Below are 25,675 nucleotides of genomic sequence, written 5' to 3' on the forward strand. Positions count from 1 at the left end.
TCGAAAGGAACTTACTGAGAAACGATATTCTTGAACTTTGCCCTCGCATTTACGATCAGGTGATGAATGTAGGCGTCACCACTTCTCGCATTTGACGAGACTTTCGCGAAAGCCGCCATACTTTATAATTATCGTAGATTGATGTATTAGTAGTCTGTGGCTCGGTTCGATCCTGCGGTTCGATAAACATAACAAGCGCCGAAGACGATAATGTTCGAGGAACATAAGCAATAATCACTATGGACACGAAGAAACCACGAGAATTTGTCCTCTGCGTGCTGATACTTGTGAAAGGTACGTGTGAATTATATAAGAAAAAAAGAACTGTTGTCGCAAAAATAAAAGTGACATTAAAATGCAAGGTGTCCAAAACAGCGTATATTAATTTTATCTGTCAGCTTCATATTTCGTAATAATGAAGTCTACGGCTGTTTCACTAATTACACATAACCATGGCGGATATTAGTCTTTGAATTCCGTCTTGTGTTCCCTGCACATACAATACAGTCATTTATTGCATTCATTTAAAAAATACATTTCTTATTCTGGCGAAAAGCAATATAATTATTTCGTTGTTAGTTGGTGGTAAAATGTGTTGAAATTCTACCTTCGGCTGTAGGTAACAATTATTAGTAATTTTTATTGAGTAACAGATGTTTCTTTTTTTTTTCTGGAAGTGTTTTGCTATTAATATAGAAAGTAAAACTTCCTTATAGTCACAATCTTCTTGTGAATTAAGTGTGAATAACTGTTACTACAAACCGTGGGCAGGCGAATGATGTAAGATGGAACCCCCCATTACACACTAAAGAATAGGTGCCACATTTATGAATTGTATTTTACATTCTGAGGTAACACAACAGAATCCCCCTATTTTTTGGCAATGTTTGATAAAGTATATTTTTCAGATCAGTTTGTCGTGTATGAACTTTGTTATTGTTTTTTAAAAAATGCAAAACCTGTCATAAAACTCGGTCAAAACATAACAAAATTAACTGGCCAATTAATCCAAATTCATAAACTGAAAACCAATTACCCATGCTTGGTACGTAGGATTGGATTAGAAGCTATTTAGTTATTGGCTGTTGGTGTTAAAATTGCTAATTATTTATAATTCTTTACCTTCTGTGTTAGGTTTGTAGTTGTTTACCATATTTGTGAAAAACAGATGAATCCACTCAAATAATCTGAAATTATTGGTTACTTTAGAATACTTTTTTTTTTTCGCTATTTTCACTGAAGGAATGATTCAGTGGGAATAAAATCCAGCGAATCCTTTGGTCCAAAATCAGTGAAAATAAATTCCAACCAAAACACCCAAAAAGTCTTTTCAGCGAAAATTAATTCCAGTTAAAATAAAGTATTTTACAGTAGTTTGAGGATTACTTCTTCATTGCAGTAGCATGAACAAATTTATATTTTTCTAGGTTCCAAATAAAATGAGTTTCCTTAATCTTTTCTTGGTATCCTCACCAGCTTGCTTGTGACTCAGCCTGTGTAGGTGACTTACTCCATGAAAACAAAAGTTAAAAATTAATGCACAGTTTACACAAGAGCATTTTTAGCTTTTTACTTTTTCGACTTCTTTTTGAAAATTTCGCTTTGGTACTTGATGTACATCTATCCTGGGCAGACCTCCCTGAGATTTGTTAAATTCTCTAATTTTGATGAATATTCTTGCCATTTTTGGTAAAAAGTGATATTTTTGACTTGTTAAAAACGGCAAGTCCAATTGCTTTGATATTATATATATAGGTACCTCAGATAGACCTCTCTCAGATTTGTTCATTTCATGATGAAATCTTCAATTATCTAATTTTGATGAATATTTTTGTCATTTTTGGTAAAAAGTGACATTTTTACTTCTTGTTGAAAACTGCAAATCTGATTCCTTTGATACTATACATATTGTTCATTTTAATACATTAGTGGCCAAACAAAGGCCCAGGAAAAAAACAAATTAGGCATGGTTCATTTTTATCTGAACTATAGGGCTTATCAGAGCCAAACCTTACTCATGCTGGATTGAGCCAAATGTGTTTGTTTACATAGTCATTCTTGCTGGCTGGATTCATTGGGCTCCAATAAAATCCATGTAAACAAGATAAATAAGGTAATTCTGAAGTTATTGCTAGCCTGTCGCTAGGATAGGTTATAAATGAAGCTTTATGTATACATTCATATAGACAATATCTCCCTACTTGACAAATTGATTTTCACATACATCTTGTTCACTTTATTTCACACACAGTAGGTTGACAAAGGTTACGTAAATAGAATAAAATAATTCTACGGTATAATATATGACATTTCTTTTTACGTTCTAAGTCATTTGACCAGTATTTGCTCTATTAGTGTTGTCTTCACTTATAAAGATGTGTTTCCATGGTTATATTAACTTTTTCAGAGTCGAAGTCAACTTCCGTAACCTTTCATTTTTCATATTTATTTTCAAAAAATGTTATCAAACCAGCAGAAATTTGAAATTATATTCATTTGATTCAAAATTGTCAATAATATTTTATAGATAAAATGTTGTACTGAAATGCTGGTCGAGAAATTTGAGTTATAGCACCAACAGTCTGCGAGAGTGGGTTGGTGGTGATTTCCAGCTCGCACAATTTGTTTCCCTGGTTTCAGCCATTCTGATGAGCTATCAAATACTTCCGCAGCAAAATCAACCCCCCTACGCAGACGAAATTGGAACGTTTTTACACTAGATCGTGCAAGTTACATAGGTAATGGCGGAGCTTGATACTTATCCATTGTCATAGTCATACAAGCAGTAACAATGATACACATCTTGTATTGCAGGCTTTGATTACTGTCTATCATCCGCTTTGCTACCACATCAAGGTATATCCACGTTAAATGATGCCACAGACAGCAACAACCCAGGTATACCTGTAGATGATATACAACTACCTAGCAGCATTGATGTCAGACCTTCAAATCAGAAAGGTAGGTATGAATAATGTGCATTGCTGTGGCAATACTTTCATAGAATGTGTAAATTATATAAATGCTGCTCAAAGTAAAGGCCTTCCAACTTGTTACAGGGTACAAAGAGTTGTGAAACTTGTTTTATTATACAAATACATTTCTTTTTGGAAAGGTACTTCAGTGATTGTGACATATCTTGTCAATTTCTTGTCATTGGTGTGTAGATTCTTGTTCTCAAAACCAAGATATAAACACATGGCTGACAATTACTTTTCACACAAAAAGATCAAACATCCATGAATTTTGCAATTTTGAGCTGCAATTTACCATTACTACCTTTGGTAAAATAGTCTCCATATTTCTCAAAATTGTATTTGATAACTTATAGTGTACAAAATAGCTATAAAATGGGTTAATTTTCTCAATGATGATTAATATTTTTTTTTTATGAAATAATTCTTAAACATGGATTTTATTGCATTTTATTCAGACAGTTGTTCTTAAACTAAATATTGTGTACTTAGAAATTACTAGCAACAAAGATTAATCAATTTTTTGTCCCATTGTGATGCCTGTGAACCTTTATTTCAACTCTTATGTGTATACATTATGTTTACCATTCATCACCTAGCCTGTCATTATAAGAGGTATCCATGGTGATTCATCTAGAGACTTGTAATTATTTGTAGCACGATGCATGTGCATGCACAGCCCTAGCATTAAGATTATCACTCTTGCTATTTTGACACCTGTTACCCTGGAAACAACTTGTGTTGAAATATTGTTTCAGTTTGTAAAGTTACATAATTACATTAAAGTGTGGTAGTCGTCGCGCATGTGCGACATTTGTGTTGATAACCAGTAATTTTCCCATAATCCAATGCGCTCTTCAAATGGAAATCACAAGTATGAGGTTTGACCTGGGCGCGACTTGCACTGATTACCGCCGGTGACTCCTTCGATACCTTCCAATAACATGAAAATTGCTTAATTAAAGCTTGGAAACGTCTCATTTCACACTCGTTTATCTGCGCAACAGTCATAGCCGCCATTTTTGTTCATATGAGACCCATATATCTAGCACATGCGCAGTGCGACGACTACCGCGCTTTAACTTAACATGCTTCCATATTCTTGACTTCTTTCTTGTGTAACAAAGCATATGCTTTGCATCCTATGTAGTGTCTCTGCAGTTAAATTTTATTACTATTATTATGAGTTACTTGTATATAGAAATTGTACTCTTGTGTCAGAGGTCAAAATTAAGGCCTATTCACCTATCGCAGACTGACTTAAGCTAAAACTGGTAAATGTATAACTTCCATGTCCATGTCGACAGGTGGATAAACAATTGTGTCAACACAAAATTTGCTTTTTTTAAAAATCAGTATTCTATTTTAAACTGATGTCTTAGCTAGTTTAGCTTGTACATCTATACCTTGGACAGGCAAGTTTGGACGACCAAGTTAAATTTTTATTTACCTGAGTAGAATTCACTTTTATTTTTTCTCATCTAACTTGCATGTAGACGAAATAAAAATAAATGTACTGACTACTTAAATATTGTTGTTGATTAAACATGAAAGAGTGGTGCAATGGTGTAAAATCTAAATTTATAATCCAGAATTGGGAAAACTTCACTGTAAACAAAATCACAAACAGGTTTTGTAAAGTAATCAACAAGCTAGGTCAAACAAAATGATGTCAAAGGAAAAAACATTAAAAAAAAGCTACCTTTTGTTAAAGTGTATGTAATAAAAAACTAATAATATATTATTTGTTGGCCCTAATATGCTATGCTGAAGCTATTTCAACTGTCAGATCATTTAGTCAAAAATAACTCATTTGGACATAATTTGTGAGAATAGCTATCCCATGCAGTATATTATGTTATAATTTATTTTACAACCTCATTTGCATATTTAATTGATTATTCCAAATTGTTTCTATACCAATCATGCTCTTCATTTTCACACTTTTATGCCTTCAGCACATAGGCACTGTTTATAAGCAGTTTCATTGATACTTATAATACATTAATGCCACAATGTCATTCTGGTTGTTGCTATGGTGATTGAGTGATTTAATAAAGAAATATATCATTTTGTCCACTGAATATAGATGGTAATTAGATTTCCTAGTGGACTGACAAATTCAATCTTGTATTTAACTGTTTTTAGCTCATCAATGAATAATGTTTTTTATCATACTAACCAATTTCCATGGAATATTTTCAATAACTACAATATAAATGACAAGTGACATTTATTACGGCAAATCAACTCTTCGCTGAATGTAAAATTGCAACAGTAATTGATCATGGTGAGAATAATAAAAAAAAATCATGTCTAAAAGTGCAGAAAATATGTTAAAATTATTTTATAAAATCTTGATTCAATGTTTCTTAATGCACAGAAAACATTATTTAAAAAAATATTTTTTTTATCTGAGTATTATTAAATTTTGAATATTTTAAGTTCTGTATTGCATGCATGTTAAGGCAGGGATTGAAATAGAATTTTTTCCCTGCATGCATAGTGTGCATGTTGAATTTGAAATTTACCTGCACTAACAAGTTGTGAAATGCACTACTTTTAAATTTTAAATAAAATTTACGGGTTCACGATTGATGCGATCACGAAAGAATTGTTGTTTTTTTTAGTTGTTTCACAATGTTGGTTGAACTTAATTTAGGTTTAGTGAATATAATGAGAAAATGTTGTTTCTACATGCACAGCGTGCACATTATATTTTGAGTTTACTTGCACTAGCTAATAATCTACATCTATGTGCATAGTGCAGTGTGCACCTGGGTATTTCGATCCCTGTAAGGCCAAATAATAACATAGGTGTTGTGTTCCTATAAGCCTACCTTAACTAAAATCTTTTGCTTACCTTAAATATTTTTTGGCAAACAAAAAAATTGATGCAAAATCACACAAGATTTCTATGAGACTTGAATAAAACTGATTTTTTCAAACCAGATTTTGGGCCAAATTGAGAATGAACAGAGGTTTCAATGAGTAATCAGCAAGGTAATACAAAGTAAATAATATTTGAAACTGAAAAAAATTAAAATCTAATTAAATTAACATTTATGTGGCCTAAAGTGAAAAAAAAATGGGATACAATTTCATTTTTCAAAACCAACATTACTATAATGCATTAGTAATTCATCGGTTTTTAATTTCATTATTTTCACTGATAGGTATACACAATTTTTGGGACTAATGCGTTTGATATACACAACTTGTAGAAAGCTACTGCAAGTAATGATTAATTTGTGAACATGTAAAATAACAAAAAGACAGAAATGTGTTTGCACCATATTGGTTTTGCAAAGGATTATGGGATGGAAAATTGAACTACAGAAGGCATTGGAGGAGAGAGGGGGACAGACATACAGACGTACATACAGCCCTGTGCTAACATCAACTGTAAACCTCTCCTGTTTTCAAGCAAAGTATAAGTTTTTTTTTTAATTGTATAGTTATATTGATAGACTTTCAATTAATTTTATTGGAAAGATTGTTTTAATATTTGATATTTCTTTAAGTTTAGTTTCGCAAGAGAACTTTTTCTCAAGTCTAGGAAATTGTCAAATTATTATAGTAAAGAATATGCCACTGGGAGTTTGAAAACTAGTGGCTCTCATTGTAAACATCTTTAATGGTGAAAATTTCTTTGTTGACAAATAATTTCCTGTAACAGGAGATCCATTACAGCAGGTGCCAAAAAAAGTCTGCAACATGATTCTAAAATAGAACGGGGCTAATTCACACTTTGGTAAATGCAATGAATAGTACTGAGTGTCCACTGTGTTCTGTGTTGCTATTACTCAAAATATGTTTGTTTGACGTGCCCAAGGAACTTGTGAGATCATGAGATCTCCATTGCATATCAGTGACCATGGATATTAAAACTGCATATGCTTATCTTATGAATCCTTGATAAGGCACATTACAATGCTACATGAATGACATTGGTTAGATTCATTTAGACATAATATTATGTTACCGGTAATTCTGGGGTGTTGAAACAGACGTCAATGCACATGTATTACCAAAATGACGAACTTTATTAGGCCATAATCAAAGTTTGTTTAAATATGACTACACTCGCAGAAAATGCCATGGAAACAGAAATTTCTTTAATTTTGTGACCAATTTTAGTAAAATTCAAACTGTACCGGTAGTAGTGAAAATTTTTCTTGCAATTTATGAATAAGTGTCAGAGACTTTCTTGATTTTTGTCTTGTGAATCCTTTAAAATCTTTGCATTATGAACATTGCTGCAGAGAAGTAAATGGTTTAACTTTCACTGCTAGAAATATTTAGGAGTTGGGCATTATACAGCATTCGTGAAGAAAAAATTTAGTGAAAGTGGGTGAAACTCTGTGTTATAGAACCATAGAGAGATTTTCACTGACTCGGGAAAATTCGCAGAAAAGCTGTTTATGGTATACACACCTTACAATAATTGATAATAGTGATTACAGAGTTTATATTGCTACTCTAACCTTTGCTGTGAAGTTAATAACTTAGGTAATCCCCCTGCTGAGATGGATGTAATATAATAGTGGTTGAATCGCCTGTTGTCTAGACTTAGGTTTAAGGGGTAAGACTGCTGTGTTGGCTAATGCTTGTTTTTTTTTCAATGAACTACTTGCAAAATAACAACAATTTTCAGATTTATGTTGAAATTTGGTATGAACCTAATTTATATAATGTTTAATAATTTTCAATTCAAAATGGCCACCATGTACATGTTGAGTGTGTTTTAGGGGATTTGGGTGCAGGGACAGAGGAAGGAAACTGAGGCTACAACCGTTTTTATTTGTTAGGAATTCGAATTTGAATGGTCAACTGAAGAAAATTAGGGTTAATATTAATCTGACTTTTTTACTATTTCATTTTTTGTAAGTTTTACCATGAAACTGAAACTGATATAACGATGTCACAATGTTGTGGCTCCAGTTACAGGCGTTGAATGCATTAATCATTCACTGGGTTTTTCTGTTAGTGAAGTCTGCTAAATTAAATACACATGAATGTGAAAAATTGTTTTACGGATTCAAGAGAAGTAATTAATGAAATACAAAAGTAGTGAAATTAAATACCAGCAAAAATCATTAATTTTGTTATATAACTACTTGGTGATAAATAGTGGTTTGTTCTTTCCACAGGGTTCAAAGAAACCTATGAAGCTGAATGTCTTGATGCCACTTCAAAATAAAGCCTTTTAGAAATATTGGCTCTGACATTGGGTGCCCTAAAGTTCAAGCCGTGGTTGTATCTATTTTTATTGCTAACCACATTCATGAATAATCTTAACCCTTAGAAAACAGTGACTTAAAACTCGTTATTAATTAATGTCAAAATTGAAATTACAGAGGTGTATCGTTTAAATAAGGAATATTTTAATGATTCACTTTACAGCAAATGTGATTTTTGGTTTATATATGTTATATACGTCAAAATGATTGTTTTATTTCCATGTCCCAGTTTCAAGATATGAAAACATAATCTTACCACAGAAACCAATGCAAAAATGCAAATTCTAACTCTGGTCTATGACATTTCAGACGATACCAAAAAGATGTTCTATCTCGTCAATTTTTTTTTTCATTCCTGGTATTGTACCTTGGTGGCATAACTTAATAGTATTTAATGTATTATGAACATGATATGCAATGCTTGAATTTTTCCTGTTGAATTATTAGACAAGTATATTTTTTTCTAAATTTTCTGTGTTTTCTTTCCCAGAATGTTTCCATTACTTTTTTTATTAGCCTTCGCAGACGAAGTCTGTCGAAGGCTTATAGATTGGGTTCTGTCCGTCCGTTCGTTCGTTCGTCTTTTACCTCTTATAACTTTGATATGCTCTGTCCAATTTTTTTCAAAGTTGGTGCAAATGTAATTCTCAATGCCATACATATGCACGCCAAGTATTTTTTTGATTCGCCAAAGTTTCATTGTGCTTTTCTGTGATTTTCAACATTTTACTAGTACAACCGCTAAGGAAATCGCCGTCGATTTCGTCTGAGGATATTGTATTCCAGGACTGTATCTTTCTTTGCACAAGGCTTACATAGATTAAATTCTATCTCAAAGGTAAGAAACTGTGCTTATGGTATTTATTATGAACTTTGATTTATCCTTTTGTGTCCTGACTTTAGTGAGAAACTAGCGATCGCACAGTGTCACACTTTGCCAGAAAAACAGTCCTGCTATTAGTTCAAGAACTGGTTATGAAATGTGTAAATCGAAAGTTTATCTCGTCATTTAGGAGGCTTGGGAATAACGTTTGGCATATAAAATACTGGAATAATAAAAACGTAAAAGTTTAGAACACGCTGATCGTGATTCTGTTATGTACGATTGCTGTTGCCGGTGTTCATTGGCAACTGCTAGCAGATTGAAACTTGGTTTCGTGATGACTAGACACAAGTCAAGTTCGGCCAACCGAAAGCAATGATGAAATTGAAAAGTACTGTAATTAAATATCAATGAATCTATCATCGCTTTTAAATTACCTTTGAAGTAAATATGATAACCGAGTGTGTTACTGCACTCGTGACCGGGACCTCTATGCTCCATGCGGTGTTGAAGTTTATCGGAAAATCGAATCTCTGTCAACAGAGACACATTTTCCCAATCAGCTATTTATTTCGGTACTGAAGTCAGGGTGGCAATTTCAATGTTTAGCTACCATAATTTATCTTCATTATGAGCAGGAAAATAAATTACGGACCTCGATTGAGATGGATTTAACGGCGGCCATGTTTTTAAGGGATATGTGAAACAATATTAGGGAGGGGTCAAATTCACGTAATCCTCAATTTTAATGATGTTGACTTAATAGTCATAATTTTTTTTTTCAAAACTTCGGATATTATTTTATATATTTTAATACAACTACAATATGTTAATCAGTATGCAAATTAATATGCAAATTAGCAGCCAATCTGAGACAATGCAATCCAGTTCACAGGAAATTTGATTACATGATCACTACCTCTGCTGATTAGTTTTGTATGCACTCCTATCTGCTTTTATATTAAATGTATTTTTTTGTATTTTTCTCAAGTTTTTTTTTATTTCTTTTGATAGCTTGGCATCCATTTGGTTCAGCTCAAGTTGCTTTTTGCACATTCTTAATCTCGTAAATATTAATTTGACAACTTTGTAGAGTAGAAACAGACTGTTGAATTAGTTCATCCTAGACTTTGGTAGAACATGTTTAAAATAGTACAGTGTAAACTGCAATTTTTTTCTGACTGGTATAAATTTATTAAGTAATATTTTTTCGTACTAAAAAGACTCAAATATCTTTTTAGCTCCGCTGTCGACTTTGTCGAGCGGAGCTTATCATATGAGTGATTGTCCGTCGTCGTTGTCCGTCGTCGTCGTCCGTCGTCCGTGTCAATGTTTTACTTTTTCGACTTCTTCTTGAAAACTACAAGCCTAAATGCTTTGATACTTGGTGTATATGTACCTTGGGTAGACCTCTCTTAGGTTTGTTCATTTCATGTTGATATCTTTAATTCTCTAATTTTGGTGAATATTTTTGTCATTTTTGGTAAAAACTGATATTTTCGACTTCTTGTTAAAAACCGCAAGTGCAATTGCTTTGATATTACATATATAGGTACTACATGTGGACCTCTCTCAGATTTGTTCATTTCGTGATGATATCTTCAATTCTCTAATTTTGGTGAATATTTTTGTCATTTTTGGTAAAAACTGATATTTTCGACTTCTTGTTAAAAACCACAAGTGCAATTGCTTTGATATTACATATATAGGTACTACATGTGGACCTCTCTCAGATTTGTTCATTTTGTAATGATATCTTTAATTCTCTAATTTTGGTGAATATTTTTGTCATTTTTGGTAAAAACTGATATTTTCGACTTCTTGTAAAAAACCGCAAGTGCAAATGCTTTGATATTACATATATAGGTACTACATGTGGACCTCTCTCAGATTTGTTTATTTCGTGATGATATCTTCAATTCTCTAATTTTGGTGAATATTTTTGTCATTTTTGGTAAAAAGTGATATTTTTGACTTCTTGTTGAAAACTGTAAGTCCGATTGCTTTGATATTACATATATAGGTACTACATGTGGACCTCTCTCAGATTTGTTCGTTTTGTGATGATGTCTTCAATTCTCTAATTAATTTATTTTGGTGAATATTTTTGTAATTTTTGGTAAAAAGTGATATTTTCGACTTCTTGTTAAAAACTGTAAGTCCAATTGCTTTGATACTATTCATATTGTTCATTTTCTAATGATGTCTTCAGTTCTTTAATTGAAATGTGCATTGCTAACAGCGGAGCTATCTCAGCCGATAGGCTGCTTGTTTAATTAAATCTAACAGCCAATGGGAGCACATTTGCTACAACTTTTTTTTTTTTTTTTCAGGTGCATAGCCAGATTTTTTTTTCTCAGAAAGCAAAGCCACTGGAACTGCATGTATTACAAAAACATACCGGTACTATTCACTGCGTGTCCGACAATTGTATAAAGTTTCGCAGATCCTCTGTTTTTTAATTTGAGAAGTTCTGTCAACCAAAGCATAAGTATGTGTTTCTCTGTACATAAAATTTCACACGATTTGTTAATATTAATATATGATAATAAAAACTTAATAATATTTTTATGGATTTTTGCACTTTATTTGTATCATTGTCGTATGAGAAGTAATCTTGTCCTTTTTAGAGATATTGAAACTAATCCAGGGCCACAAACTAGTTTATCCAAACAGACACAACACTGACATACTAGTATTTGCAGATCTGATTTGTATACTTCCTTGTCATTTTTTACTCCCGTGTGCGAAGCACAAAAGGGAGTCTTTGCAGTTACTGTCTGTCTGTCTGTCTGTCTGTCTGTCTGTCTGTCTGTCTGTCTGTCTGTCTGTCTGTCTGTCTGTCTGTCTGTCTGTCTGTCTGTCTGTATGTCTGTATGTACATGTCTGTATGTCTGTATGTACATGTATGTATGTATGTATGTATGTCACTTTTTTTGTTCCACCGTTATCTCAAGAACCACTAATCAAATTTTGATGAAACTTGGTACATAGATGCTCTGGGATAATGCGCAGAGTTGATTAGGTTTTGGTAAAAATCTATGAATATTAATTACCTAATTTGCATGATAATTAGCTGATTTTTAGCTGTCCCAAGACTGTTCCACTGATATCTGAAGAACCACTCATTGGATTTTGATGAAATTTGGCACATGGATGCTCTGAACTAGTGCGCAGATTTGATTAGTTTTGGGTAAAAATCTATGAATATTAATTACCTAATTTGCATGATAATTAGGTGATTTTAAGCTGTTCTATGACTTTTCCACTGATTTTTGAAGAACCACTCATTGGATTTCAATGAAACTTGGCACATGGATGCTCTGAACTAATGCACAGATTTGATTAGTTTTTGGTAAAAATCTGTTAATATTATTAATTACCTAATTTACATAATGATTAATCAATTTTCAGCTTTTCCACTGATATCTCAAGTACTAATCATAACATTTCAATAAAACTTGGTACATAGGTGTCTTATGACACTGCACAGACCTGATGGTTTTTAGGGTAATATCAGTACATATTAATTACCTAATTTGCATAATTAATTAACTTTAGCTTTTGATATTTCGAGTAGTAATGATCACGTTTCAATGAAACTTGGTACATAGTTACTTGAGGACTGTGCAGAGACCTAATTAGTTTTTTGGTAAATATTTGTGCATATTAATCACCTTATTACTAATATTAGCATAATTAGTTAATTTTCAGCTTTTCACCTGATATCTCAAGTACTAATCATCACATTTCAATGAGACTTGCGACATAGATATTCTAGGACTATGCAGAGACCTGATTAATTTTGAGATAAAAAATTGTGCCTATTAATTACCTAATTTGCATAATTAGTTAATTTTTTGCTGTTCTATGGCTGTTGCACTGATGTCTAAAAACCACTCATTGGATTTCAATGAAACTTTTAAAGAGTACCCATCACATTTCAATGAACCTAAGAGTATGCACCATATTAGTTTTTGGTAAATATTTATGCTTCTTAATCACCTAATTAACTTAATTAATTAATACTAATATCTCAAGTATTGATCATCACATTTGAATAAAACTTGGTACATAAATGCTCTAGGACAATAGACAGCCTGATTAATTTTGGGTTAAAATCTGTTCATATTAATTCTCTAATTAGCATAATAATTAATATTTTTTTGGTTCTAATCACATTCCAATGAAACTTGGTACATTGTGCAGACCTTATTAGTTTTACACCTAAATCTGTTCATATTAGTTACCTTATTTGCATAATTAGTTTTCAGCTATTCCATCAATATCTCAAGTATAAGTAATTTTGAATTAATTTTTAATGTGTCTCGAAAACTCTCAGCACACGGGAGTTCTTTCTAAGCTTCCTTGCTGAGAATAATGCTGACCTGGATGGAGAGTGCTATAAACTTGAAAATGCCATAGAAATCACGTTTGCCAATTTATGTCCATGCAACTTTAGAATGACAACTAGCGAAGGCAGTGTCATTCATGACTTGTTTTTAATAAAAACATCATTTGCTGGAGGTGACCCAAATAGAAAATAATATACTAATGGTGTCTAAGTCAGAATCCTGCCTGCCTTATTGAAAAAAAAAAAAATGTTTTATGATCCTTTTTATTGAATTGCTTATAAATGAGCAGTATGTATAAACCTAATAATTTGCTCATTTGGTGTTTAGGGAAACCACTGTAAGACCTCTATAAACTGACCATTTGGTGTTTGGGGAATCCACTGTACACTGTAAAACTAGAGGTCATGTGTAACTGGACAATTTTTTCAGTCCATTTGGTGTTTAGTTTAGACTTCGCTGTAAGACGTCTATAAAATGAACACCTATAAACTGAACAAGATTCTCAGTCCATTTTAATAGTTCTCTTTGCATTATTTTATAATATTTGCTATATCGTGTATATTTTCTCTCATGATACTTAATTATATAGATAATCTGCAGCAACTTATTGATAAAATGTTTCTTTCAGAGCAGACATTATTATCTGACATTATTAATTTTGAAGCAAATAAAATTGGTTTCAGCACTTCAAATCTCCATGTTATTTGTGCTTTTTGCAGGTGATTGTCCTATAGGCTGGCAAATATACCCAGAGACTGGCAGTTGTTATCGCAGTTTTGAGGCCAAACTCACTTATGAGGAGGCTCAAGATCAGTGTAGCACATTGGGTGGTTTCTTGGCAACAGTTACCACAGAAACAGAACTGGCTTTCATCAAAAGTCATCATTGGCAATCTGATGAGAAAATAGTTAATTATAATTGGTGGATGGGATATCGCTACGTTAAAAATAACCATACCACAGAGTGGGAAGTTGCTGATGAAAGTTTTCTCAGTATTATAAACGACGATGGACCGTTGATAGGCCCATCAGTCTCAGATAAAGATGACAGATTGTGTGGACAGTTACAGCTACGACAAATATGGCAACTAGATGAATTCTTTTCACGTATGTGGGTACAGCAATGTAGATTCAAGTCAGCATTTCTGTGCAAAAGAAGTAAGTATACATTAGTTAATAACTATCAGTATATACTGGATTCTGCCGTAGATTCACCCATCCAAAAAATCGCCCTGGGTGGTTTCACGGCTGGTGGGCCCTTATTTGGGGTAGAAATTTTCAAAAAAATATCATCAAATATTTTTAGGGGGCTTATATTTTCATTGAAAAATCCACCTACGCAGACTTTCAACACCGACAGTTGGACCCCCCAAAACGAAAGAAACTAAAGCTGTATACATTTTTTCCTAGCTGGATTAATAAGTAGACAGTGCATCTTTCTCCAAAAAAAATCACATTAACGAACATCGTGCGCCAAATACAATTATTTTGTTTCATTTTATTAGTAACAAAAGTATATTACAAAAGAAGTTTCAAATAACAACGAACACAACTGCATTGCTTAGTAGCGAATGAACGTGGTAGCGCAATCCGGTCATGCTGCGTTTTACAATTGTTGATTATTAGCTAGTAATGATTATAATAACGTGCAAAAAAAAAATTAATTGTTATGAAATGCAAATAAATTTCAACTTATTTCATCGTAAGCGAATGATTTCGATCGCGTTTTCAACGCTTGATGCTGTAGAAATGAATATGCGCCATGTTTTGACCTGACCTGACAGGTCAAATAGATAATTAAACAATGAAAACGATGGATGATGCCAACGTGTTCAAATTATCATAACACATTTAAATATGTTAATGTTATTGAACTCAGCATGGAAGAGATTTGCCGATGTTGTTGTATGATCTTTTGGCTTGGATTTTGATGGGAAAGTGGCAAAAAATAAGTTGTTTGCAAAAGATAAACTGAGCATTTGAAGAAAAATTTAACATTATTTACAGCGATAACAACTCATTGTCGAAATGAAGCTAACCCATTCACCGCTAGTCACAATAAACATCAATACTCTAGTCAATGACTACGGCGAAACTTTTAGGCATCAGAAAAGATTAAAATAACACCTTAAAAAACTGCCGAAAAACCGCCCTGGGCGGTTTCTTGGTCTAAATTTTTTGACTCCCATGTGCGAAGCACAAAATGGGAGTCTTTGCAGTTAGTGTGTCTGTATGTGTGTATGTGTGTATGTGTGTATGTGTGTATGTGTGTGTGTGTGTATGTGTGTCCGACTGTTCCACTGCTATCTCAAGAACCATACATCGGTTTTTGATGAAACTTGGCGCATAGATGCTCTGGGCCAATGCGCAGATTTGATTAGGTTTTGGTAAAAATCCATGCTCGTTAATTACCTAATTTGCATGATAATTAGCTAATTTTTAGCTGTTCTATGACTGTTCCACTGATATCTAAAGAACCACTCATTGGATTTTGATGAAACTTGGTACATAGATGCTCTGAACTCATGCTAGGTTTTGATTAGTTTTTGGTAATAATCCGTGGATACTAATTACCTAATTTGCATAATGATTAGTCAATTTTCGGTTTTTCCACTGATATCTCAAGTACTAATCATCACATTTCAATGAAACTTGGTACATAGTTGTCATACGACACTGCACAGACCTGATAGTTTTTATGGTAATATCAGTACATATTAATTACCTAATTTGCATAATTAATTAATTTTCAGCATTTGATATAAGTAGTTAGCATTACATTTCAATGAAACTTGGTACTTACATACTCAAGGACTATGCAGAGATTGATTGTTTTCGATAAATATTTGTGCATATTAATCACCTAATTTGCATAATTAGTTAATTTTCAGCTTTTCCACGGGTATCTCAAGTACTAATCATCGCATTTCAATGAAACTTGGTACATAGATCCTTTAGGACTATGCAGAGACCTGATTAGTTTTAGGGTAAATAATTGTGCATATTAATTACCTAATTTGCATAATTAATTTTCAGCTTTTCTACTGATACTAGTATCTAAAGTACTAATCATCACATTTCAATGAATCTAGAATTATGCAGACCCAATTAGTTTCCGGTAAATATTTGTGCATATTAATCACCTAATTTGCATAATTAACCAACTTTCACACTGATATCTCAGGTACTATACATCACATATCAATGAATGTACATGGATGCTGTAGGACAATAGACAGACCTGAATAATTGTGGGTTAAAATCTGTACATATTAATTACCTAATTTGCATAATTAACCAATTTTAAGCTTTCACACTGATATCTAAAGTACCGTAAAAACTCCAAAATTTCGACCGGTTTTAAATAATTGGTGTTAGATATGTGACGTGTTTTTAGAGTCAAAATTAAGGTGCATTTTCGGACGGTCGAATTTTTCAGAATAGAAATCAGCAAATGAAAAAATGGGGATGATAGACAGTGTGCTTCATTAGTTTTTAAAAAATGCAATGTCCGTCAATAGACGTAAACTTCCTCATGTTTCACGGTAAAAGCAAAGGTCGTGGCCGAGTTGTAACTCAAAATCTAAACAAAGTCATCAATCAGTGAGTATTATGACAAGCAAAACAAAACATCAAGACGCGGAGAAGAGGTCAGCACAAAACTAATAGGTCAAAAGACAAAGCTGTCTCGCACTACCTAGAAAAACTTGCGAATGTTCGAAGTACAGGTACCCATTGGACAAAAGATGCATGGAAGTTTAGCAAACTATCTCCCCGACCCAGTGCAATGTATCCGGTTAGAATCAAAGCTCACGTGTCCGTTATTTGAGGGACCAAATTCTGCCGTAAATTCGCCCTTGGATTAAAAAATAAAATGGGACTTTTAAGGTGTATTTTGGCGTCATTTTTCGGACATTTCAATCAATCCTGCCGGCTAAAATAGAGTCTAAGTTTTACCGTAGTCATTGACGTTTGTCTATTCAAGAGTACACGTGTATGATTTTTATCGTGACTAGCGTGAGCGGGTAAGCTTCCTTTCGAGAATGAGCTGTTATCACTGTGAACAATGTTAAATTATTCTTCAGATGACCAGTTTATTTTTTAAAAACAACTAATTTTTTTATTTAAAAAAAATCATACCGTTTTCGCATCAAAATCCAAGCCAAAATATCGTACTACAACATCAATCTATTTAAATAAGCTATGGTAATTTGAACACGTTGGCATCATCCAGCTTTTTGATTGGTTAATTAGCGATTCGACCTATTTGACCTAAGAGAACATGGCGGATATCCTACAGCATCAAACGTTTATATGAGACCGGAATCATTCGCTTACGATGAAACTAAGTTGACTTTTATTTGTATTTCATAACCATTCAACAAATTTATTTTGTGTACATTATTATAATCACTACTGAGTACAGTAATAATCAACAATTCAGAAACGCAGCATGCCGAGATTTTTGTGTTCGTTTTTATTTGAAACTTCGTTTATTTAGAATATATTTTCGTTACCAATAAAATAAAAATCTCTCAGTCAATCAGAAACCCGGATTCATGCCTTCGAGGAAGGTCCCGTTTGAACGCTCACATCGTTTTTTTTCGTTTGGGGGAAAACTAAAACTGGTCGCAATTTTCGAATAAGAATGAGTCGGCAATTTTTAGTGGAGTCGAAAATTTGGAGGTAAATAAAACACCGAAACCCGGCAAATAAATAGGCGGTCGAATTTTTAGAGGGGTCGAAATTTTGGAGTTTTCACGGTAATAATTATTCCATTTCAATGAAACTTAGTACAAAGATGCTCTAGGACAATGTACAAACCTAATTAGTTTGGGGTAAAAATCTGTTCATATTAATTCCCTAATAAGCATAATAATTCATAATTTTTTGGTTTTTTGGTTCTAATCACATTTCAATTAAACTTGGAGACATAGATTTTCTGTTACATTGCGCAGACCTCATTAGTTTTACACTCAAATCTGGTCATATTAATTTTCTGATTTGCATAATTAGTTTTCAGCTAAGTAATTTCAAATTATATTTAATGTGTCTCCAATACTCTCAGCACATGGGAGTTCTTTCTAAGCTTTCTTTGATTTTTTTTAAACCTGAACTGCCATTAAACGGCCCTGGGCGAATTTACGACAGAATCCGGTATTTCTTTTTTTCTCCATTTCAAACTGTTTGACATGTATTTCAGCCTGCTTTTCTATGCATCTAAAAAATAGTCCATACATTATCCTTTTAAACACTTTTTATATATCGTAAAGTTATTTTCTAATATAAATACCGGTAATGATTTAGAGAGTAATGTAAACCTCTTAATGGCATTTTTTTGCTGTCACTCAGGAACCTCGTGAAATGTTCAATGGTATACAATTATGGTGAAAACATATCAGACACCTACTAATTCTATTTCTAAAAACAATGTTTTTGCAAGGGTGGCATGGTTGTATTTGAAATTGTTTTATTAAATATTATAATGAAGCTTTGGATTTGTGTGTCAGAATTGAGGAAATAACAATTTGGTTTTGAAATGGTGGACTTGTTATTATTTAGAGGGGGTACTGAACTTATCCAATATACCAGTACCAGTATGGTTGAATCAGCTTTATTTCTGGGACATGTAACAACTGTGATGATTCAGTTTGACTATAATTAGATTTCAAAAATTACATAAACAAATTATTCCAAGTTATTACATTATTATCTACAGAGAGTTAAACTGTAGTATGGGACATTTACATTAAACACCACCACCAACTTTTGTCCTGTTTACAAAATAACAATTCAACAATTTTGATCAAGACCTATATCACAGGTATGATACTCTATACAAACATAGTTAACAGTGGGTAAACTACCCAGAATGCCATTTGTTTGTTTTTTTAGTGATGAATAAATTAGCAGTAAATATTTTTTACATCATCTCCCAACCCAACTGCACGAGGGCGACAAAGATAGTTGTAAATGACTTAATTTTTTCAGGCATATCAGATAAGCACTGTGTGGACAATAAAGGCAGACGGGTTGATGAAGGTCAAAGGTTCACTCCCCAAGGTGCTGATAACTGTATGAACTGTACATGTACTCTTGGAGAAGCCAATATGTGTAGATCAGCTCAGTGTGCTCCACCCCCAGATTGTATTCATACTATTCAAGACCCAGAGAAATGCTGTGCGTACACGTGTATGGATGATGAATATCCTAAAGGTAAGCCACTTCCATAATTAGTTCCCCTCATGAGAGAAAGGCTTCAATAGTTTTGTTGTATTTTATGGCCATCTGTTGGCCATTTATATTAAATAGATTACTATAGTGTTTTATCTGTTAGAAGGATAACACAAAAAGTTATTGATGGATTCACAGACAATTTCTAGGAGGGGTTTCACAAACCCACTAAATTTTGTTGAAGATTTACCATGGAAACAGCAACTTCAGGTTGATTTTTCAACAAAATTTTGGGCCAAACATAATTATAAAATTATTCTCATGACATTTTTACAAGGCGGTTGAAATAGAAAGAAAAATGTTTTTAATGATTATTCATTGTCAAAAAATGAAACAAGTTAATAAAAAAAGTAGAGGATATTTTTCTGGATCAGAACTGGAGAGATCTGGATTTTAAGAATTCTTCATCAATGCCTGATAGAGTTGTTTTCTTGAGTGAACAACCCTATTCAAGACTCAACTTGGTCTTCTTTTTCATAAAGAAATTAGAAACTTTTGCAAGTGTTACAAACATACAATACAGCCGAGATATATTATGTAATTTGCATATATTTTCACTCTTGATTGCCTTCTAGTAATCAGAATTTTACTGTGTCTGTTGAAGTACAATCAGCTCGGCAATAATGACAAATCAAATCAGTATATTCATTTAAAAAAAATCCATTACCCTTTGAAAATGATTCTCATTAAAAAACAGTTACCACAGTTTTGTTTTAAAAAATTACCATAAGGTAATAGAATTGGCAAACAATTCAATGAAGTTTGAATTGCTTGTTCCATTTTCTTTGAATTTCGTTTTTTCTCCCCATTTCCACATTATCTTCATGATGAAATTTGTTTAAAACACTGTGATAGATGTATATTAATGTTTTGCGTTACAGAAGACCTACTAGATTTTAGTACCAGTATGAGGTGGGTGTTGACATCGGCTACATCATTTCTTATTTTGGGTCTACTACTATTCATGGTGTATAGACTGCGACAAAGACGACTTGCTCTCATCCATTACACATCAAGTAAGTGCTCTGGTACCATCAGTCAGAGTATTTTCACATTCTACAAACATTAAATTTTACTGACATTTCAAGTAGAACACAATGATTTCTTTTGTATTACGGGGCTTGAACTCAACAGGGGCATTGACGGCAAATGCCTTGATCCCAAGGAGTTTTCCTTGATGCTCGTTGGAAAATACAGATTTTCCCCGGACTATATTACTTCTATACGCTGTTATTTTATCTAATTGTTTTCTTGAAAATGGGTTCCTTCTGATATTCAAGCCCTTGGTAGTGACAGTTTCTTCTGCAATCATGCTTAATCATTTTCACTTCCCCTACGTTCTCTGAAAAAAAAATGCAAACTCCAACAATGTATGACATCAAGGCCTTTACATGTATTTCAAACATTTTGGTACTTATACATGTTTCTATACTACTGAATTAAAATCATATAAGATAATAACCACTTGGGCACTCTTTCAATTTAGTGTTGTAGTGCGACTTATTTTTAAGATCTCTACCAAAATAAGCACTACTCTGGCAATATTATGTTGGGAAAGGAACTGTTACTGATATAATTTGTGCATCAAATTTAAATAGACAAATTCTCTATAATCGACATTGGTTATTAAAACTATAAATATCAGTCCGCATTGAATATCTTCTCATCACTGTCAACTTTTATAGACCCTGTGTACTGCATTTGCTCTGTTAAAAGCGCATTTAAATCAAAAATTACAATTTATCGTATACTTGATCATTAAAATACGTCTGATTTAACCATAGACTTGAATGTCATTTACGTAGTATTGAAGCACATGCCCATTAAAATACAACTTCTTTTGATGCAGCTCTGTCATTATTATGCAATTAAAATACTAGATTATTAAAATATGACACACCTTTCATTTATGTAAGCACATACACCCATAATAGAGTTAATATTGTACATGTACATGTTTTCTTTTCAGGAAATGAATTTACTCACAGATCAGGTCATACATGTACGTTAGATTCTGGTTCTAGTTTGACCCCGACCTCCCCAATGGATGATATTGATGCTGGCATCTATCGAGAACCCCCACCTCCATATAGGTGAGAAATATTAACTGCAGTTATAATAATAATAATAATAACTTTATTACACAACTTTAAACTTAAAATAATAGCTTTTTTATAATGCAACACAGTTGTCACTTTTGTGTGTACCATGTTTTTACCTCCTGTGTGCGAAGCACACAATGGGAATCATTGCAGTTTGTGTCTGTATGTATGTATGTATGTAAATGAGGCATACACACGCCGACCTGAGCTCCTGCTGACAGCCGTATTTTTCACCTTCAAAATAGTTGCGCAAGTTTTCTTTTTGTTTCAATCCTTTTATAAGTGTTCACTGGTTTTACTTACTCATTTTTGGTTCATTTCGGCAAAAATCTGCCCGTTTTTCGACTGATTTTGTTGTTGGTCGTTTTAGTTTGGTGGAGTAGCCAAGATGGCGACTGCCACATTGACCACACGTGTCAATCCATTTTCGGGATTGACCAGGAAACATGGAATTCGATGCGAATCAATCACTGGTTGTCAGTATTGAGGCATATGTTAGTGCTTTGGCAGATATTGTTGGCCCTCAAAATGTAATCGCTGCCTCTCGTGTCAGTGGCAGCGTGATTGCTTTTCTAGATTCGTTGCAATCGGTGGAGCAGGTGTGTACACTTGGTGTTCAAACAATAGGTGATTGTTTTCTTTATGTGGAGCCCTTAGTTAAACCTGCAACCAAAGTAATACTGTCTGGTGTGCCACCGTTTATCACAAACGCTGCCCTTGAGGCAGAACTGCACAAATATGGCGTGTAATTCCCCTGGGTTGTAAAATACCTCAGCTCAAACACGTCAAATCATTTCGCAGACAAGTCTACATGATTTGCAGTGATAAAATTGATGGTGTCATAAACGTTATACATGAGCAACATACCTACAGAATTTATTTGTCTACAGATGAAATTGTTTGTAACAAATGCCACAAAAAGGGCCACATAAGACGCAACTGTTGACAAAATGACGAAACATTAAACATACATACCAGTAGTGGTGAAACAGAAATGGAAACAACTAATACACAAATCTCACAACTAGAAACTAATAATGAAATACCCGAAACCGGTCCTACTATTTAACGCCCGGACACGCGAGGGAGTGTCCGGGCACGCGCGGAGGCGAACAGGGGGGAATACCTAACACGCGGGGCAGCGGCAGCAATCCTTGTACTGTATAATATTTGTTTATGCTCAAAATTTGAACCGGAGTGGCGAATTCGAGCAGCTATCCACACTTTTTATGATTGACGCCCGGGCATTCCGGCAAGTCGAGTCCGCCATGTTGTTTACTAATTTGGGTTTGTGTTTAACAATAGGACAATACCATTCGATCCATGGGGGTGACAGTCCTACGAATGTGCCGACATTGTCGAAGGACAATGACAGGACAAGTTTGTGCAAGTGTGGCAAGACTCCCGTAGTATTGTTTAGTAAGATTCAAAAATGACCATGTAAGACGTCTGTTACGCAGAAATTATTCACCTCATGTTGTTTTCTCATTGTTATGTGTCCCCGTAAACACAGCATTGTATGCAGGTGACAATGCTACGCACACTTGCAATAAAGTCGGTATCCTAAGAATATCGCATACGGTTAAATATCGTGAACGGTACAGAGTTCGGTAAATCTCGTGTACGGTACAGAGGGGATATTTTCGTCCAATGTTTTTATACTTTGTAATGTAATTCAAACAAATAAAAAACGTATATTCGTAGCCATGGACAAGATTTAAATTGTAATCAACCGTTTTATTCATCCATGATTTGTACAAAGATCGTATATTTTGTAAGTGTATAAAGCATTTTCCACATTAAGCTTTCAATATAGATTCTTAAACACAAAATATCAAATATATCTTTAAGTGTAAAAATCGATTTTTTTACTGTAAATGGTAACTTCCTGTAAAAACTTAAGATGCCTATTTTATTTCCTGTACCAGTCACCCACCCCCTGTCCCCCACTCTTACAGCATGCGGTAAATTTCTTATTGTACACGCAGTTTACGGTAAACCTGGCCTTGTCGAAAACACAGAGTTTGGTCAATCTCGTGCACAGTATAGTGTACAGAATATATTACGTTTCGTCCACATATTTCAAAGGTTGACGCCGCGACACGTATTCAGCTGTGATTGACACTCTATTGTACAACTACAACAAAGAGGGGAACATACACTGTCCCTAATTCAGTTCAACCACGGTCACTATTTTTTGGTAACTGTGGTTCAACCCAAGCAAGGCACGTTTTTTTTTTCAAATAAACATGACATACCAAATATGATGAACTTGTGTAATTCAGACAAAAAAAGGTTGTCATTTGTTCCGGCTTGGAGCCTGATGGTAAGGGAAAACATTTACATAACCAGGGCGAGTTGCGTCGAGAGACAAAGCATTTGTTGTTTCTGTTTGGAGCTATAACAGGTAACAAAAGGTCTTGAATAAATTAATGGCGTGATAAACGCCACCTTGTATTTCTATTTTATGGAATCTCTTGTAGTTTGTTTGTGCAGTGTATAGTTACAGTAGATTATTTACAAGCTGATCCCAGACCAATTTGTAACGGCCGGGCTCGTAACACAGACCACATGATCCCCGAGCAGGGTGTGAATCCGGTATGTGAGCTACTATAAAATCGCGATGCGACGACTATGACCTCTATTCGCACACATGCTTCCGGTGCGCTAGTGTAACCTGCCGTTAACAATGAAACTGAATGACGTTCCCACTTTTATTAAATATAGCATGGATATAGGTAGTAATAAAGAGAGTATCACAACGCCTTGGAAGCGACACATCGAAAGGTCAAGTTTAGTTCATCGCCCGCTGTACGAATTCACGTTTGCAAATGAATGACTACTTGACGCGATGGAGAGATCCCAAGCCCAGTTGGCGAGCTACATACCAGTAGTTTTCTGTATACACGCCCCGTGATCGATCTTTTCCAAACCTGTTCAAATTATGAGCATAAACGAATATTATACAGTACAAGGATTGCTGCCGCTGCCCCGCGCGTTAGGTATTCCCCCCTGTTCGCCTCCGCGCGTGCCCGGACACTCCCTCGCGTGTCCGGGCGTTAAATAGTAGGACCCAACGAAACCGACATGAATCATGGAGCTCCATGCACGAATGTACAAACTGATGATAAACAAACGGAAATTTCTCACACAGAAACAGAAAGTGTGAGTAATACTGATGAAGTACAAAGCAATACTAAACAAGCTGAAAACGAAAACATAAACAATGAAGGTCAAAATAAAATGCATGCCGATCAAAGTCAAAATATTTCTGAAAAAAACAAAGCTACTGATGGATGTGCAACTAAAACTGATGAAAATAAATCTACTAAATGCAAAACTGATATCAATACAAATAAAAATACAGCTTATAAAATTAAAACCTGCTCTCAAAATAAAATCAATGACATTAATGTAATCGACACTGATCAAACTAAAGTCATTGACACTTACGCGTGCGGTGCTCATTGTGATGCAAATGAATCTGCTGATAACAATGAAACTGATAACATAAATAGTTCAAGTCAGATTGACCCTTTAACGACTGGTTTTGATCTTGCAATGTCAGTCGATGATTCAATTGGTGTTTGTACTGGTGAGGACCGGGTTCCAACCCCTGACTCTATCCCTACACTTGGTGGGGATGCTGGGCCTTCATTTTCTGGTGACAGGAATTCGGAGGTTTCTCCTGAGGTCATCAATGTCTTTGACAAAAAGTTTGTTGACCATCCAGACAAAGATGACGTTGATTATGTTTACTCGGATATTTCTGATATATCGCAACTAATGCAAGATGATCAAGCAAAAGAACGAACACTGTCTGATGAATCTATTAAGCTTTTCCTTAAGGATTCATACAACTCGAAAAGAATTGTAGAACACGCGATGGAGTTTTGTTCTGACCTCAAGCTATTGGTGAGGTCACTTCAGCATTATCGTAAAAA

The 25,675-nt window shown here is 34.0% G+C and overlaps 1 protein-coding gene and 1 long non-coding RNA gene across 3 annotated transcripts in view; both read left to right on the top strand.

Annotated features, from left to right (window-relative positions):
- The first annotated feature begins 114 nt into the window (after positions 1–114).
- Positions 115–25,675, top strand: part of LOC102809831 (integral membrane protein DGCR2/IDD-like) — a 48,845-nt gene continuing 23,284 nt past the window's right edge. For both annotated transcript variants that reach the window (XM_078009433.2, XM_085491078.1), the window contains exons 1-6: positions 115–294; positions 2,815–2,961; positions 14,116–14,553; positions 19,387–19,611; positions 20,511–20,645; positions 21,599–21,722. In XM_078009433.2, the coding sequence (XP_077865559.1) occupies positions 240–294; positions 2,815–2,961; positions 14,116–14,553; positions 19,387–19,611; positions 20,511–20,645; positions 21,599–21,722 (1,124 nt within the window). In that variant the 5' untranslated portion in view covers positions 115–239. The remainder of the gene's footprint in view (positions 295–2,814; positions 2,962–14,115; positions 14,554–19,386; positions 19,612–20,510; positions 20,646–21,598; positions 21,723–25,675) is intronic.
- LOC146733673 (uncharacterized) lies at positions 8,862–11,607 on the top strand. The gene is made up of 2 exons (XR_014926679.1): positions 8,862–9,056; positions 11,375–11,607. It is a non-coding gene; the product is annotated as an uncharacterized LOC146733673 (long non-coding RNA).

This window comes from Saccoglossus kowalevskii, chromosome 16 (genome assembly GCF_978046115.1).
Source record: "Saccoglossus kowalevskii chromosome 16, keSacKowa6.1, whole genome shotgun sequence".
Taxonomy (NCBI): domain Eukaryota; kingdom Metazoa; phylum Hemichordata; class Enteropneusta; family Harrimaniidae; genus Saccoglossus; species Saccoglossus kowalevskii.